The sequence below is a fragment of the Microcebus murinus genome, chromosome 5 (assembly GCF_040939455.1).
Source record: "Microcebus murinus isolate Inina chromosome 5, M.murinus_Inina_mat1.0, whole genome shotgun sequence".
Classification (NCBI taxonomy): Eukaryota; Metazoa; Chordata; class Mammalia; order Primates; family Cheirogaleidae; genus Microcebus; species Microcebus murinus.
This window is the reverse complement of record NC_134108.1, coordinates 53,002,052-53,020,829: the sequence shown is the minus strand read 5'-3', so window position 1 is coordinate 53,020,829 and position 18,778 is coordinate 53,002,052. Positions and strand designations below refer to the sequence as shown.

General features: G+C 32.6%; 1 protein-coding gene across 1 annotated transcript in view; it reads left to right on the top strand.

Annotated features, from left to right (window-relative positions):
- Positions 1-9,303: 9,303 nt before the first annotated feature.
- LIN28B (lin-28 RNA binding posttranscriptional regulator B) overlaps positions 9,304-18,778 on the top strand; it is a 104,572-nt gene continuing 95,097 nt past the window's right edge. The window contains exons 1-2 of the mRNA XM_012753267.2: positions 9,304-9,652; positions 10,479-10,666. Of these exons, the coding sequence (XP_012608721.1) occupies positions 9,643-9,652; positions 10,479-10,666 (198 nt within the window). The 5' untranslated portion in view covers positions 9,304-9,642. The remainder of the gene's footprint in view (positions 9,653-10,478; positions 10,667-18,778) is intronic.

Genomic DNA, 18,778 nt, shown 5'->3' with positions numbered 1-18,778 from the left:
TATTTTAGAAAATACTGATTATAATAGAAACAAAAATTATCTTAAATATTTTTTAAGTGCTTAAAAATTGTGGCTATCAGAATAAGCAATGAAATAATTTTTCTTTTATTATGGTGAATATTCTTGATTGTTAAATCATTTTTTGCTGGCTTAAAGTAACTTGCATTTTATTAATATTAGAAGTAAAAGTTAACATGATGTGAATTGAATTGAAATAAAGTTCTGAGTAATCTGTTATATAGTAGTATTTTATTTTTATTCATTACTCAATTCTCTGGGCTTAACAGCTTGGAAATTTTTGAGTGAATGACAGTATATAATTCACAGTAGCAGTCATTTTCCTTTACATTTAGTTACAATAGTGGATTTTAACAATGAATAACATGTAATGTACTTGAGAAGAATATTGTTACACATGCTAGTAGGAAATATGAAATCTAAGAATGTTTGTGATGGATAATGTTTCTAAGTTTGGCAGCCCTAAAGCAGTAAATCCATATATTTAAAATAAAATAAAATAATTTTCATTATTTTATATTTGTAATAATCAAAAAATTAATTTCCTATCACATTCTTTTTTATGAAAAGATAGTTTTAGAAAATTTTTATATATAATTTCACTTTTTAAAATAAAAGCCATCCTAGTCAACCCAGCTGCAAGTTATTGATTCATTTAAAAAATATAATAAACACTAAATAAGGCCAGAATTACAATAAATGTCCACAATCTCTGTCACCACAGATCATAGAATCAAATTGGGAGAGAGAACATCTTCCATGGATTATTATAGTAAATTACAATGCAATACGACATGGTAGAGACATTGTATTCAGTATGTAACAGTAAGAAAAAAAAGCTCTAAGTGGAGATCTAAATGATGAATAGAGATTATTTTACTGAAGGGGCAGAAAAGGATTGTCAGGATGTCACAGTTTTAATTAGATTTTTGTTTTCAAAGAAAATGAACTATTGTGTAAAACATTTTATCAAAAATTATTAAATACTCAGGTATAAAATCTAAATAGATATTTTTGTAGTATTCATGCATTTAAAGAATTATTTTAATTATTATTTCCTCTCAAAAAGTAGTCATCTAGAGTAAGAATATGAACATTTAAAATTGTAAATATTTTATATACCATCTATCTCATTCCTATATAATTGTTCAGTAAATATTGGATGAATAGATCGTAATATCCATATTTAAACTTAAACTTACCAACTGTTTTGTTTTTGAAAAATTTTATGTCATTACTTAATATCAGTGAAATATATTTGTGAAATAATTCCATTTACTTTGAGAGGGACATTCATATTAAAACAATAACAAAATCCATAAGTAAATTTGAATTGTAAAAAATCTGAACATTTTTATCATTCAAATTGACTGGCTTTTTTTAAAAACCCCAGAAGTTTATAGTTAGAGCTCTTGAATTAAATACCATTATTTAACTAACTTATTTGATTCTGACTTTATTAAACCTACCATTTATAATTTACCCAAATTATTTGTAAAGTTTTTTTTACAAACCCCATTGTGTTTACACATTTTTAAAATATGTTGGTTTGAACTTTTCTGTAAATATCAGCAGACAGAGAGGATTAAGCATAGACTGGGGACTATTAGAATAGAAAGGCATAAGCTAGGGTTATGCTGAGATATTCATGTATAATAATTAAATGCACCCACACATAAAGCAAATGTGCAAAATAAAATGATGCAGGCTCAATGTAAAGGAAAGCTCTAATTCAGTAAGTTTTAATAATGGATTTTGTTAGTTAGGGTCTGTTATTATCTTGTCTTTTGGTTGTAAACATAGGATAGCTGAAGGATTTAATGTACAGAGGTTCACATGTCTTTTGTTCACCATTCTTCATCTGTTCTTTTCAAGTCTTACTCAGTGGGATTGTCATCCTTTGTAAGAAGACTCTTGGGTCAACATTCAGTAGAACTCTGCATTTGCAAAACTCTCCATTTCCTTTTTGCAACTTAAAGAATTTACACATAATGGTTTATTTTTCATGCATTGATATAGTAGGTATAGCATGTAAAACTTAGTTAAGGCGAGAAAGACAACCCTGAGTGGTAGCAGAGGTGTGGATGCATGTTCACACCAATCTGTTTTCCAAACCTTAATATAACTCTGACCCAAGGATAAAAATAATAATTCAGTGGACATCAGGAGTTTCTCTTCTAATTGCTATACTTCATTACTGGGTGGCCTCTTTATTGCAAGTTTTATTGTGTTGTGGCATCTGCCAGTGGATATATTAGAAACATCAATACTTACTCGTATTTTAAAAATGAGAACTGTTTTTGCTTTTTAAAATCTGGGTTAATGCAATTAGATATCTTTAAATATGCTTAGTGATTAAATGTATTACCATTATAGTAATTTTTCATTCATTTGAATGTAGCAGACCCAGTATCAATGGTTTGGTACCATAACTAGATTCTCATGATTTATAATCTTAAATATGTCTGAAGAGCATACATAGTCAAATAAGTTAATTAAGAAACACAGTATTCTAGATTAGGTAGATTTTTAACTGTGATTGAAAAAAATTACAATTTTTAAATTATACTATAAAATTAAATAAAAAAATTTAAAACTATTGTTAATGAAATCAGAATCTTTTGACTACATTTTAATGGTCTTAAATGTTTTAAATGTTCATTAAACCAATGTCATTTAGTAGAAATAAAAGGCAAGTTTATGACAATTGGTTATCTAATTTTGCTAGGTGAGTCTTAAACTGTTAAAAAAAAAGTTTACAGGTCTCTTCACAGAGACAAACCTGGGCATTTTATTGTTTTCTAATGAGCCATTAAGATGAAGAAGAGGCAATTAAATAGGCAATTAATGTAGTACTGACATGAGCTCTCTGATTTTAGGTTCTTCAGAAGAAGATGAGGTCTTTCAACCAGGTTTCATCAGCCCCAGGTCAGTCTTTTTTTTTTTTAATTAAGTATTTTGCTTAACTGATGTTTAAAAAGATCACATAGAGGCATATAAGAACTTGACAGCCCTCAGGAACTCTCTGTCCTTTTTACTTGGCAAGATGGCTACCATGCCCTACGTACTCCATCTTGATCACTCCATCTATAAAACTGGTATTCCCACAAGAATTATATGGATGACGTCGTCTAATTAACTCATTTCCCCTGCCCCCATTTTAGCAGTATTGGATTTTATTATTCCCTTTTCTGTAACTCAAGCAAGTTAGATTAATAAATATTTAAATGCTTATGGAGGTAAATAAAAAGTATTCACAGCTAGTTCATTTTTGTGACTCCCAAAGTAAAATAGGCACTAATAAATATATGTTGAATTAAATTAAAAAGAGAAACATGGTGCTATTTACAAGTTTTTTACCTTAATATAAATAGCAATATATTTGACATTTTGAGGGAATTTCTCTAATCCATAAAAATCTATTTATGTTGCTTTTCATGAATATGTATCAGAATTTATGTATTAATATTATCATACTGCAAAATGAGTCATTTTAACTTTTAACATTTAAAACTAGACTTTTGACATATAAATACTTTCTTATATTACTGAAATTAACTTAAAACATATTACTATTTTTTCCAGTAACAATTTTATTTGATGACAATATATTATTCTGGCTAAACTAGTACTACTTCAAAGATACACATTAAGAGCTGTGATATAGTTAAATTTATGAGCATTAATAATAAGTACAAATTTAATGATTTTTTTTATTAAATTTATCAAATATTGGATTGTGACTATCATGAGGAAAACAATAAGAACCAAAAGGTTTAATGAGGAAACTATAATAGGTATTGCCATTTGAGAAATACTTCACTCTTTTCAGAGTAAATTCTTTGACATGGAGATGATGCTCTAATGAATATCATGATAAAGAAGATTCTCAAAAGTTGCTGCAATATTTTAATATGCCAACTTTCCCCATAGTATTTTTTCTTTTTATTTATTTATTTTATTTTCCCCCCTTATTATTGATTGTGGTTTTTCTCTGGGTGCAAATTGGGGGCAGTCTGGAGACCTTTTTCTTTTCTGTTGGGAAATAATATTAACACCAATGTGTTAAGTGACTGCAATAAAGTTTCATGTCTGTGTTTCCTTGTGATTAAAAGGGGGGTGGGAGGGGAGAGGTACTGCTTTCACCAAAATAAGGTTTTTTTTTTCTAGAGATTACATTTTAAGCTGAAAGACTTTGAATGTTAACTGGTCCAGTCTCCTCACTTTGCAGATGAGGAAACAGAGGCCCGGAGAAGCTTAGTGATTGATTGATTAGCCCAAGACCACAAGATTAGTAAATGGGACCAGAACTCTGGCCACCAGTTTCTGGCTGGTTGCTTTTTTTCTCCACAAATTTAGTTCCCACACAGACATCTTAAGAGTATGAAGAATTCTTCTCACTTGTCTCATCTTTTAGTCTGCCACTGTTCTTTTCTTTCCATTTCTCATACACCTGCCCTGTCCCCCCAAATAAACCCAAAGTATAAATATTGAAATAGATACCTGGAAACAGTCCACATTGATAATTTCTTTTGATGAAATTAAGTTTTAAAGAATAAACTTTTATTCACTGCATTGGGGGAGGGAGCAAGAATTACATGTTTATATTATTTAGAGTTTTTTTTCATAGGCTCAGAATATTTACTACCAAAAGATCTTTAAATTATGAAACATACATGTTGAAAAATACTGACTTTCAGTTTACAAATAAAACATGAAGCTTCCTTTTGTGCTATTCTGGACAAAGTTATGTGAAATGTACTACTAATAATTTTTCTAACCTATTACTATTCTAATTAAAATCATTTAAGAAAGTATTTGTTGAGCACAGTTTGGAAAATATTTAGGAGGGTAATAATATCTTTATTTTTCCCTCTCATTGGGGGAGAAGTATGTTAATATAATATGATTTTTTGTTATTCTAATTTTTAAAAAAGATTCTACAGCTATTATGTGACAAACAATAAGAGCTAAAAAAGGGATGCTTTCTACAAAATTGTGCTCTTAAAATAATGCCTCTTTTCTGAATTAATTTTGTTGCTCTATATATTTTGCTGAAAGATAACAAACCAAAAAGGAGGACACATTTGAAAATGTGTGTTTTTTGAAATATAAAGGCAGTTTGGAAAACTTAAAATTTATGCTAATCCGTTTCTGTATGTCCATAATTTTACTTACTTGTTCTTGGGGAAATGTGTTAAGACACTTAAGGAAAATTTTAGGAGATTTTTACAGTTTTGTAAAAATTCTGAAGGAACTATTGTGTTAAGCCAGAGCATTTTGCCTTCAGACAAGGAAATTAAATGACATTAAAACGGAATTTTGCTTTTTGGAAACAAAAACAAAATGCCCCCCTGTTCTGAAGTGCCTCTACTATAAGGCCAACGTACCCAGTCGGGTACTGCTTTCATTTGACTTCATGTTGCAAGAATGTCAAGAAAGTTATAGCCGAGTAGTTTGTTGAAACGCAGTGGGAGGAATCGGGAGCAATTTGCCCGACGTGCAGGTCAGTAGCTAGCTTTCAGGCTGGAAAGATCACGCTGAGGATAGGGAGGGTTCCCGAAAATCGCCCCCCGGGCGTGCGTTCAGCCCCTTCCCGCTGACGTCTAGTCTTGATCCTCCAAAGGCGCACAGCGATGTTTGCCATCGTGGCTTCCCGAAAGGACTGCGACAGGGTTTATTTGAAGGCAGCTCCGTTTTAGGTATGGCCTGGTGGGGGTGGGGTGGTTGTGGTCATTTTCTTGGGTTTTGATTCCCTTGACCTCACTTATTTTAGATTTAGGAGATTCTAGCATCTCATAGATAAAGGGATAAAATTATAAATAATATATGCGAGGAAATTCAGTAAAAATAGTGCGTGGTGTTTTTGCCATAGTGATGGAGGCAAGGGTTTCTTTTGTTTGGTGTTTTTCGGAACAAGATGACAAATGTGAAAAGTCCCTTAATTAGTGAGAAATCGCCAACTGTCTTTAGAATGGCTCCACTTCTAGAGAGGAGGTGTAGATGGGATGAATAAAGGTAAAGGTGACTGCAGAGGGAAAGGCTAGGGGAAGTTGCGGAGGCAGGAGGTGGAGGGCAGATCTGCTGACCCGGGGTCCTGGCGACCCTGGGGGCGAGCTGCGTGGGAAGGCGCAGGGCTGCTACAAGGTGGCGCTGGGCGGCAGACCCCGCCTTATTTGCCGGGAGGAGAGGACGGGTGGAGTCGGCTCGCAGCTTTGCCACAGCTCCTCCTCCTAGTTTTAAGAAGAACCGCAGCATTGTTTCTGCTTTAATAGAAGTCATTCATTGCTTATAGTTGAAAACAACAACGGTGGGTTCTGGCACCTCTTTTGGCCCCTTGTACTACTGGGCAAAAAAGGAATAGAAAATATATATCTCGTTTTTTAAATGGGGAAACCTAAGATTGTGATAGCCAGCAGGCTAGGTTATTTCCTTGATTCTTCCCCCTAGTGTGTTGACGATTCTTTTGTAGCTACTTGAACTCATTTTGAAAGAACTATGATAAATCAAGCTATAAAACATTTGGCTTTCGTAGGAATAAAACATGCGTTTTGAGTCAAACAGGTCTTTCTGGCACTAAAAACAAGTAGGAAATGAGAAAAAAATTGAAACCAGAAGACCAGGAAAGTGACAAATTGGAAAGCATTCTAGGAGACTCACAGGACGGTTTTATATGAAAAAAACACTCTATGAGCTTTAAGAGCTTATGGTCAGTTTATAAAAGGATCGTAGGCTCAAAAAATTTGGGGGAAAGCGCAGACAAGATGAATCTGTTTAAAAGACAGTGCCATGTTCTTGAATTGGTGAGTGGTTATTTTCTGTGTATCTCCTTCCTTTACTTCTCTCCCTTTCCAACTTCCTTCCCTTCTTGTCCTTCTCCCTCTACCCTTTCCTTGCCCCTTCTCTCCGCCCCCCCTTTTTAAATCCTCCACCCCGGGGTATGTAAATGCATTTGCCTTAAATTCTTGGTGAATGAATTTTAGAGGATTTCTTAGGGTTCCCAGTTGGAAAAAAGTCTTCTACACAACTTGAAAGGCTGATGTCCCTCTCAGGAAATGAACAAGTGATAACCTCTGACACCAGTGACCAGTCCAGTGAACCTTACCTTAAGTCCACTAATACTGGAGGCCCCAATCAGGCAAGACTGTGAACTCTCATAACTATACCATCCAATGTGGTTCAGTTATGGTATTTCACATTTTTCATCTACGTATTAATGGGTTTGAATTTCATCAAATTTAACAGTAAACAAGGATTCAGAATCTACTTACATGTTTCTGATTTTTAGAATGATTAAACTGTTTTCTAATTAAAAACAAACCTAACAGACAAAATGTTGTTTACCATAAATGTTTAACAAAACTATACTGGCCTGTAAATTTTATGCTAATTACTTTTATGTAAACAATGGTATTTCAGCTCACTTTACATAAATACTTTTTTAGATTATTTTTCTCTGATACCAAATGTTGGTTTTTAAGGCAATTTTTAAAATATAAAAAACTTATTTTAAATTTTTCTATCTCATGTCATGTGAAATGTTTAACCTGTAATGCCATCATTCAAGTTACTTCCTTGTAAGTTAATGTAATAAGTGTAATAGTAGTAATCAATTTCTGCTACAAAAATAATGCCTTCTAAATATTTTGTTACTAATTTTTTCAGAGCTTCCAGCTTTTGTTGTACTTGGAAAATCAGTTGAGTTTTACACCTTTTCTTTTCTCCCTAGCATCCCCCCAAATAAATAAAATGAGAAAGCTTGCTCTCTTTCCTGAGAAATAACAAAGGAAATATACAGACAAAAAATCTTTCCAAATTGATCAGTTTTGATTGACGCTTTTTATCACAAACAGCTGAAAATAACTTGTTTTTATATACATCCATTTCATTCAGATCTGAACCAACAAGTTTAACTCTATTTAGTTGTTTAATATGGGTAGAGGGTGTTTTTAGGTGCATGTGGGTTTTTCAGTAGCTTTTCGATTCACAATCTCTGCATTTTAGTTTGTGTGAAGCTGTGTTAGAGAGTGGGCACGTTTGGAGAGATGAGGAGGGGGGATTGCGGGCTTGGTGGGGGAGGGTCAGTTCGGTAGGGTAGCGTAGCCGAAGGGAAGTGGTATCTGAACAGTTTCTCCCTAAACTGCTTGTTTAAGAAAATGGGGGGCGGGGTGGGGAAAGGCTGATGGTGCATTTTAATGTTTAAAAAGTGGATGGTATTTTATATTTTAAAGGAAATAGAGCGTTTTTAGTTGATCTGTAATATTTATTGTAGTAGTCCACACGGGTGGTAATATTGTTGTCAGCGTCTCCCAGTCGGTCGTTTGAACCTATTTGAAAGGTAAAGGGTAAGCATTTTGAAACTGGGGGCCAGCTAGGGAAGGGATGATAGGAGACTAATCCATGATTAAATTTTCATTTATTCGACTTTCCTACCCAGTGATAGGGGACTTTTAAAATGTCAGAGTTCAAGTCAATATGATATGAATTTACCTTTTTTCTCCCACTTGCCCCTCTTTATTACACACACACACACACACACACACATGCCCACACCCGATTTTCCCCCACCTCTTTCTCTGGCTTTGCTGCCGCCTCTCCTGTCGGCTCCTCTTCACCTCCCCAGCCTGCGTTCCCCTCCCCCTCCTGCCCTACGTCGTCTTGCTCAAGGGGAACAATCGCCTCTGATTGAGGTTCACTCTATGTTAGGCTGGAAAACTGGGCTGTTATTTAGGAAGTCATTAATCACATCTCCTCCCCCGGAAAGAGATGGCGGAGAAACCTGTGAAGTACAATTCCTTACCAACTCCCTCTAAAATGTTCCGAAGTGATAAACCTTGTAGACCCCATGCGATTTTTCTGTTAGGGTTTTATTTTAAACTTGAAAAATTTTCAGGGCGCAATTAGATAATTGTGTGCTTTTGCCTTTTTGTAGATGTAATCATCATCTAAAGTTTCATGGTGATGTAATTAGTATTTAGATATTTTATAAATTATTTTCCTCTAAGATTGAATTAAATATGAAATTAGTATCCCAAGCAGGTTTACTTATATGGAGAGTACCTGAATTCTTAGGGGAAAAATAGCGTAACATCGGTTGTTTTATTTAAATGACTCCCCCGCCCCGTGAGATTATTTAGACAGGCTGTGTGTAAGGCACGCGTGTGCACATACATGAATATGCCGTTTTTCTAAATCAGCGATTCACAAGGACCCTCCATTGTGTTTAAGTAGAAGCACGAAATCAGCATTTATCTGATTTATTGTAAAGAAGCATTCCAAATTGTCTTTAAGATAACATGTTTGAGTTTTTCGTGTTCATTCATAAATTATTTTGATGTCAGCATAGATGAAATGGCGATTGGTTATCTCTTCCTCTTGCCAGCCCCTTAAGGATCCGAGGTGAAATTAGTAGCAAGAAAGCATGTAATTGACAAAGTCACGTGTGCGCAGGGGGCCAGAAACTGGAGAAGAGAAAAAAATCAAAAGAAGGAAAGCACATTAGACCATGCGAGCTAAATTTGTGATCGCGCAAAATCAAGATGTTAGATTGATGCAGAAGATCACTCCGTTCCAAAGGGAAAGTTTTCATCTCACGAGTTTGGAGCTGAGGGCCGGTGGGGCAACATGGCCGAAGGTTAATTTTCTTTTCTATTGTTTTACTGTGATTTTCTTTCTTCTTTTCTCTCCCCCCTCCCCCTCTCCCACTCTTCTTTGCTTGTCCACCCCTTTCCCCTTTTACCCCAAAACTGGGCATTGCCTCCCCACCCCCATTGCGCTACGGGGCTTTCTGCAAAGCTATTGTTATGGATCTCCAAAAATGTTTTGTACCGCCCACACTGATTCACAACTTGAAAAGCTTTCAGGGGGCTATTGTTTGAATTGTGAGTGTGTGATTAAGCGCAGTTTCAGTTAGTGAGCCCTAGAAAACTTTTCTACACCTGCCCCCTCCCCCATTCCACCCCAACTTTAATTGAAAGTTATGGGGGGAGGGGAATGCGCATTGCAAATAACCCTGGATTCACTGCTGCCGCATGTGCATTAACTAGTAGATCTACCCATGTTCACGATTTCTCTTTCCTCCTGGTGCCCGCTGGAGAGAATACTTTTGCTGAAAATTTCTCTTTGTAAATGGGATCAGTGGTAAATCAGCAATATGCAAGTAAAGTATCGCATGCTGTACTGTAATATGTGGCTGAAAAATGGAGTTAAATGAAAAAGTACACGTATGTACAGAAACGTGGAAGTTGGTGTGATCGGTAGGACAGTGTAGTTTCCCCTCCCCCGCTTTCCTTTTAACTCTTCATTTTAAATGTTTTCTGTAGAAGGAGGAATCAAAACATTTATTAATGTTTTTTTTCTCTCGATTCTCTCTCTCCCCCCAAGCAATTTTTTTTACTCTTTCAGTGAACACTGCATGGGAATACAGACTAACTGACTTTTTTTGTCCTGTTCCGTCTCAGGCGGGGCAAGCAAAGGTGGTGGAGAAGAGCCCGGGAAGCTGCCGGAACCGGCAGAGGAGGAATCCCAGGTTTTGCATGGAACTGGCCACTGCAAATGGTTCAATGTGCGCATGGGATTTGGATTCATCTCCATGATAAACCGAGAAGGAAGCCCCTTGGATATTCCAGTGGATGTATTTGTACACCAAGTAAGCAAAACTTTTTTTCCCTCTTCATCTTTTTCCACGTGGAGGAGCTGATCAGTAGCAATGTCAGTAATGTGCCCTCAGGTATATTGGAAGACAAAAATCTTAAAAATCACGAGGTAACCTAGTTTTTATGGTATGTGTGTGGGACTCTTCCTGAGTATCCTTCTAAACAAAATGAAAAAGTTGAAATTTCACTATTTGGATTCTGGTTTTCTTTATTAGAATTTTCCCTTCTTCGACAGCGAAATTGGCGTTCGTGCAGCTTCCGGTGTTGTAGGGAAATATATTCTGTCACCTATGCCTGGTGAATGGGTGGAAAAATGAATGAAGAAATAATGATCATTTTAAGGTTGAAAAAACAAAGCAAAACAATCTGCTTGTTTATTATAAGACATGTATAGGTTCCTATATTTTAGACACCTCTATGCACAGTAGCCCCTCTATTATTTTATCACTGCCTGCCCCTTAGTTATTTGCAGATTCTGATAAAAATAATTTGACTTAACTGTAAAATAAAATAGAACACTGTTGACCTAGTGTGGATGTGAATGAAGCAATGCAAGACTATGCTTAGCAATCAAACATTTTAAAAGTGTGCTCCGTGTAGGCATTGATCCAATGATACTGTCTCTTTAAGGGACTGAACTCTGAAAAACATGTGGCCAGAGGCGGCTCTAGCTTGTGTGTTTAAAATGTGCTAGTCTGCTACTTGAGGTAAATTTCTACCTTTGCTTATATTATGTTGTAATGTTTTAAGATTCTTAAATATAAAACAGAATGCCACTGCTTTCCATTTTCAAAATTTTACCCGGGAAATAATAAATTAATACCTCTTCCCCCTTTACTGCTCTCTATGAATCTCTTTATAGTAAAAAGATTCATCTTTTTTGCAAGCCTGTTTGTTTCATCAAAATAAGTTAAATATAAATTCTCAAATTCACAGTTAGAAATAAAGAAGTTTAGGATTAAAGAGGTTTATTTTGACTTGACAACTAAGATAAAAAGAATTAAATGAATGGCTATTAATATTACAGTTTGACGGACATAGATACATGCTTGAAAATAAAATATTTGCTTGAAAAGCATATATTTTGTTGATACTGTGTTGCATGTTCCTAGTAATGTTTATACCCCCCTCTCCCTCCCTAAGGAATATCATCTTCAAATTAAGTATATAAACAATAGAAACATATGAAACCATTTTGTTTTGATCTGTTCTGTGGTGCTTGGTAGCTTCCTGACCTTGCTGTGTGGCTTGTGTTTTCCTTTCCTAAAGGCCTGGCTATCATTATTGGCTGTTTATATGTGGAAGGATCAGCATAATCTGTGAATCCAAACAGGTTTAAATACATAAATAGGAGTCCACATACAAGCTACTGAATTTCATGCCTCCTATTTTATATTGCATAGTGAAGCTACATTTTCTTGTCCACCCTCTAAGATTCAATGGCTAAAATCATTGACAAATCCATTTTTTCTCTGGCTCTTGCTTCCCCCTTTGAACCTTCTGTTAGTTGTTAAATTGTTCTTTACGATCTCATAAATTTGTTTTATAGATGAATGAAAAAATAACCTTTTTTTCTTTATTTGAACACACTTTGTTTGTTTACCTTTTAAAATATTCAAATATTAGATATTTGATTAAGCAATGTTAATGTTTAGAACCATGAGACATCCAAATTTAAGCTATTTAATTGCTATATGTTGATAAACATTCTATCCACTGAATTAAGACATATTATTGCTAAAGTTTTTTTACATGTAGCTAACATTTCTAGATTATAAGCATTGATTTTTAATATTTGATTTGCATTAGTCTTCTGTTATATATCAGGTATATACAAAAGGACAGTATTAAATGATGCCTAGTTAAAAAGATTTCTATCTTATATTGGGATTTACATAAATTGTATACATAATTGTTTTGAAGAAGGCAGGAATCCTACTGGTTTTAGCTCAACAACTACAAGTAACAATTAGATGATTGTAAATGATATGTATAGGTATTATGTGAGCATCCCTTATGGAATCAGGCTGCAATTCAGGACCATTTTATAAAATTTTTGTTATTTTAGATGCCATTTTTAATTGTATGAGCATTTAAAAAAATATATCAGTCTTTATAATTTTAAGATAGATCTTTCTATTATATCTATATACTTTCTTGTTATGAAAGGATATGAGTCACAGATAATTAGGACTTTTATATGTTCAACTGGACCAGTATCTAATCAAATTTTTTAAATATATGTCATAGTTTTATTTGTTTTTTGGAGTTTTCAGAAGTACATGTGTCATTGGATTTTTTTTTTAAGTGTTTTGAAACATGTTTTTAATAGTATACCTTTGGGGAGATAAATGATTTTAGTTTCTTTAAAATAATACTTAAAAATTCATGCCAAGGCACCTGGCATTTTTTTCTCTTAAAAATATTGACTGCAAAGAACTGCATATCAGAACAATTCAATTGCTGTGAAATATAGAACATACATGTGTGTGTGTCTACATAGAGCTATAGTTCTATTTAAAATTTGTAGTTCTATTTAAAATTTGTTGGCAGTAATACAAACAGACTTTCTTGTCACCAACTCCTCACAAAGAAATACAGGCCTTGGTGTGGTTCTTTAGACATAAAGAACCACAATGTCTTGGTTCAGTATCTTTAGACATATTGATAAATGCAGTGAGATTCTTCTTTTTGAGGATAGTGTGTGACCCTTGGAGGTTTAAAAGACAGTCTTCATTTGATTTTCTAATGTTAACTTGTGAGTTAAATAATCATATTTTTATGTTATGAAAGTGAATATATGCGTTCTGACCCATGTTGATTGTGAAACATTGATAGAGTTGAGTGATAAATATTTTATTTTTAAAAAATTAACAAAGATATGTAAGTGTTATATCTGTGAGTTTTGTCACATTTCATTGTTTTTGAGGTCTTCCTTAAAATATGTAACAGAACTTTGGGAATTTCTTGCTTAAAAATCCAATACAAAACAGAGATTTGTCTCAATCTAAGTAAGAATAAATGATTAATGCAAATTTTTAAGTCTAGGTTTTCACTAAGGTGATTTCACCAATGAGAACACAATTATTTTGTAAGTGCTAATAAGTAGTACTCCTATCAGTTTCTTATTATTAATAAGTTTAAAACATTTGTATCCAGAGATTATAGGGTAATATGTTTAAATTGCCTCGAAAAGGTCACTGGAAGTATTTTGAAATGTTGTAAGTTTTTAATAAGACTTAAATATTTGATGGAACTTTAGAGGAATTACATGGTAATTATTAGATCTTTGTGAAGAAGGGCAATGTTACTGAATAACTACCTGTTGATGTTTGTTAGCATGTAAGTTTTTCTTTACATAGCTTTTGGTATCTGTTTCCAAAGTCATTATCTCACCTAATAAGATAAAATGATCATTTGAATTTTATTTTGTTCTGAGAGGTATAGAATCCATTCTCCTATTGTCTTCTTCTCACCTTATTTGCATAATACTTTCTTTGCATACTGGTTTTATATATATTCAGAATTGTTTGCTGTATATTACAAAGAATTTTTAACATAAATGTATTTCATTTATTTCATAATTTTTTTTCAAAGAGAAAGTAATTTTAAAATGACTGCAGTTGAGCTGCCATTACTCAGTAGACTTGAATATTTGCTAATAATTTCATTTTGACAACTTCATTTGCCTCTCAGGTATTGGTGTTTTATTTTTATGCCTCTATTACTGATTATTATTTTGATCTTAATGGATAATACAGATGACCATATTACAAAAATTTTCTATATTTTATGTTCCTTTGCTTCAAAAACATTTCAAGGAGTAATGGAAAGGGAAGAAATAAGAACTATTATAACAGATAAATTTAAAGCATTATTAACAGTATGGGATATGAAAATATTTGGAGGTGATTAATATTTTAATGTATAAAAATTTTAAGTATTATATTCAGTTTAATCAATTGATCTAGTATAGAGTTCCTTTCTCTGTGTTCAAAATTAATTATATAATTTATGAAAATAAATTTATTCCAGTATGTTCATGTTTAAGAGTTTTTCATAATGTTTTATTGCTAATTAATTAGCCATGTTTGCTTTTGTCATAGTAAACATTTTTTACATTCAGAATATATGCAATTATTATTCTTGGGGCTATTTAAAATGCCAATTAAAATTTAGACAGAAAAACATCTTAGAAACATAAAAATGTGATCTTAAACTATTACAGCTCATTTCTATAATGAATTATGTATTTTAATATTTTAAAAATGATATCTAACCTACCAAATTTTTAAGATGTTTTGTCCAGTTGGCCAATTTGGAAGAATCCCACATGAAGTGCTTTAAAGCTGTTTAAGCATACAATCACATTTGAAGGCATTTATATCACAATTTTATAAGACTTTACTTGAGCTCTAAAGACATTGGATACTTTCCCTTTGATTTTCAAATGGTGTTACATTTTTCAGACTCTTTTTTTGTGTGTGTGTATTTAACTTCTGAAAAGATATTGTTAATTCTCATTGAATTTAAACTTGAAATGTGAACTAGGTACATTTCAAGTCATAGTCCTCCCTCTCGTTTAAAAGATTATTGCTATACTTTAAGAAGTATAGCAATAATCTTTTTTTTTTTTAAGATTATTGCTTTTTCTTACTTTTTAAAAGCCTTTTTAAAGAGCAGTTTTAGGTTCACAGAAAAATGAAGAGGAAGGTACAGAGATATCACATAAACCTCTGACCCCACAAATGGATAGCCTCCTCCATTATCAACATCCCTGCACCAGAGTGGTACATTTGTTACAATTGATGAACACACATGGAAAGTCATAGTAACTCAAAGTCTGTAATTTACATTAGGGTTAGCTCTTAGCATGGCATACTCTTGCTTGTTTTTGATTCTTCTTCTTTTTTTTAAAATACCCGTTCACAACATATAAAGGCGATAAATCAAAGAATTGCTTTTAAAATAAATATGTGAGTGGCATACCACTTAAAAGCATTCAGTGTAACATTTTAACCTATCTTTAAATTATCTCAGTCTTCTTGGATTTCATGAGAAATTAAAAATTTGTTACCTGCATTCAACATGATAGGTTAAAAAGTGAGCGTTTCATTATAATTTTTGCTGCTTTCAGACAACACTGAAACCTTATTTGGATTTGGTTTAATTCTTCCTGCTCAGAGATTATATAAATATTGCAGATAGTTTTGTATATCTTAACCCAGTAATTCTTTTGGTATTGTGATTAACTTAAAAGTTGCTAGTTAGGGAGGGGGGGAAATGGGCATTTATTGAAACCTTAAAATCTGTACCCCCATAATATGCCAAAATAAAAAAAAAAAAGACAAAAAAAGGAAAAAAAAAGACACCATAGACATATCACAGATATACCAACATTATGAATTAGAAAACAAACAAACAAAAAAAGTTGCTAGTTAAAAATATGATGTCTGTATTTTTGTCTCTAAACCAAGTATAACTTAAACAAAGTGAGGATATTTCTGATCCGTTAAACTGGAAAGTTATCTTAAATGTGATATCCTATAGATATGATTTAGAACTAAATATGAAGTAAATATTTTATCATTATTAACGATGATCAATTCTTTATACCTTGAGATATTTTCCCCTGAATTTTAAGTAACAGGGAGTTCACTTTGTTCAATATATAGTTACTATATATTATATCATTGTACCATATACAGTCCATAAAAAACTTACTAGTAAATGATTTATATTCTTCCCTGAAATAACTTGATTATAACATCTTCTAATATGAGAGTTGGCAACAGTAATATGTTCAAGAAAGTACATTGCAGGTCAGTGAGGTACATGTAGAAATGGTCTTTTAATTAGTATTCTGTCAAATGAGTAACAGAAGTGTTGTTGCATTTTGATACCTCAGGATTTATCTCATCTTTTTAACAAATTCAAAGATAGTCTGATGATTGCTTCCCTCTCAATATCTAAATATTTGACAACTTGGAAATGTCTTCTAAAATAAGATTTACAGATAATGGATAGATTTAGTCTTACATTTCTTTTTGTAATTTGCTGTAGCACCTATGTTGTGATGACTAGAGATAATGTTATATAAATTGCCTAGTAAGTATCTTTTGAGTAAATAAACTAAAATGTAAACTGGTCTTTGCCAAAATAAAATTATGGTTATTTTCCATGGCATATACTTATGGTAGAAAATTAAATTGATCTCTTCTTTTATGTGCTGCCTTTAAAATGGGACAAATTTGTTGTATAATGTTGAGAGCTTAATTTCTATTATAGTTAACTCTCAGGCTTTTTATTTTAGTTTTATGGTAAAGAATATTGTTGAATATTGTGTAAAATATCAGGATGTAAACTGAGGCTTGAAGATAACTTTTTTATGCATATATTTTATTGTAATAATTTATTGTATAATGAAATTTTACCTGTGTACTCAGGTGTTACATATCTAGATTGTGTATTATTTGTTACAAGGAAAAAATGTTGTTTTAAACAGACCTGCAGTGATAATTTAATACCATTGCCCTATTAATAATTATCTAATCCTTATGAAATAATATAGAATAGTATAGACTCTGATCATATAAACCAGTTTTCAAATCTCAGTTTATTAGATATCTGTGGGGAAAGTAAGTTACTCTGTCAGTGTGTCTCAGTTTCCATAAATGGGAGGACAAAAATAGTACCCACTTTGTATAGGCCCACTATGAAGATTAAAGTACATGGTTTGAATCCGAGTTATGACACCAAAAACGTTTCTAAAAATATGTTATTACACATTTAAGGCCTTATACAAACTTGGCAGATAGTAAGGACTCAATATTTGTTGTACATAGTTATTATTACAAAGAGAAATAGTGAGGCATAGTGAGGGGAAAAAACACTGAAAATGGGTTTGGCTCTGCTACTTGGGTGGGTGTCTGAGTTGTGGATGTTCACTTCCTTTGAGCTTCAGTGTTCTCATGGTTAAAATGTAGCCAATAATATCTTTGCTACCTGTTCTAGAGGGTTATGGTAAGGTTCGATTGAAATAATATATATGAAAATCATTGTAAAATTATAGCAATCCCAGGTTTTCATTTTTATCTATTTTGAGAGCTGTATTTTTATTAATACTTTGTCCATATAAATAGTCAGAATTATTAAAAAGATATTAAACTTACATGATTTTTTACCTTGTCAGCTTTAGTGACAATAAAATTTGCCAAATAAGTATATAATTAGATGAGTTTTGACAAATTGTATAGCCTCCACCACCATCATGATATAGACCATTTTTATTACCTCAAAAAGTTTTTTTACCCATTTGTAGTCACCCTTGAAGAGAAGAGGCTCAGTTATCCTATTTGATTATTGACATGTCATATTAACTGGTTAGTTAACTGACCTGATTACATTCAGGGTCCTATCAAATAAGGTCCATGTTTATTTCCATGTTTTTTCTCAGTTTATTTTTCTTTAGTTAGAAAAGAAAATACTTTTAGACAAGTAGTTTCTGTGCTTGTGAAAGAGAGGTTAATTTGTAGGTATTTTACTAATCTCCAATCTTAATTTCACTTACTTTTATGATACTTTTTCTTACAGTATAAACTTACTTTTTACCTAAAGGACATAATTAGGCTTGTTGATATTCATAGTTCTTCTCAGAAATTTATTGAATTTCTGCTCAACTGGGTTTTTATATAAACATTTTTAGAGGTATAAATCAACAGGATGGCTTATTTTTATAGAAAAGTATTAACTTTTAAGAAACTGGTTACTTTTAGAAAAATTGTGATTCAATAAATTGTCTATTAAACTAATTTTTATTGATCATTTACTAAGTTAAAGTTCTGTTGGATAGATTTAAGGGTTCTGCTCTCCAGTTCCCTATGTAATTTTTGTGTTTTCATTTTAGCAAACTCTAATTAGATTTTTCTAGTTCTCATTCTTTTCATATAAGGCATAAAAGCAAAGGATCATTTCTTCCATATCCTATTCACTTGTTTTTACAGAGCCAAATTTATATAGCCTTTACAAATTTAATTTGGAGATACTTTGATAAAAAACAAATGTTTTAAAATTTTGAGCTAAATATAATGATTTCTCAATAGTTA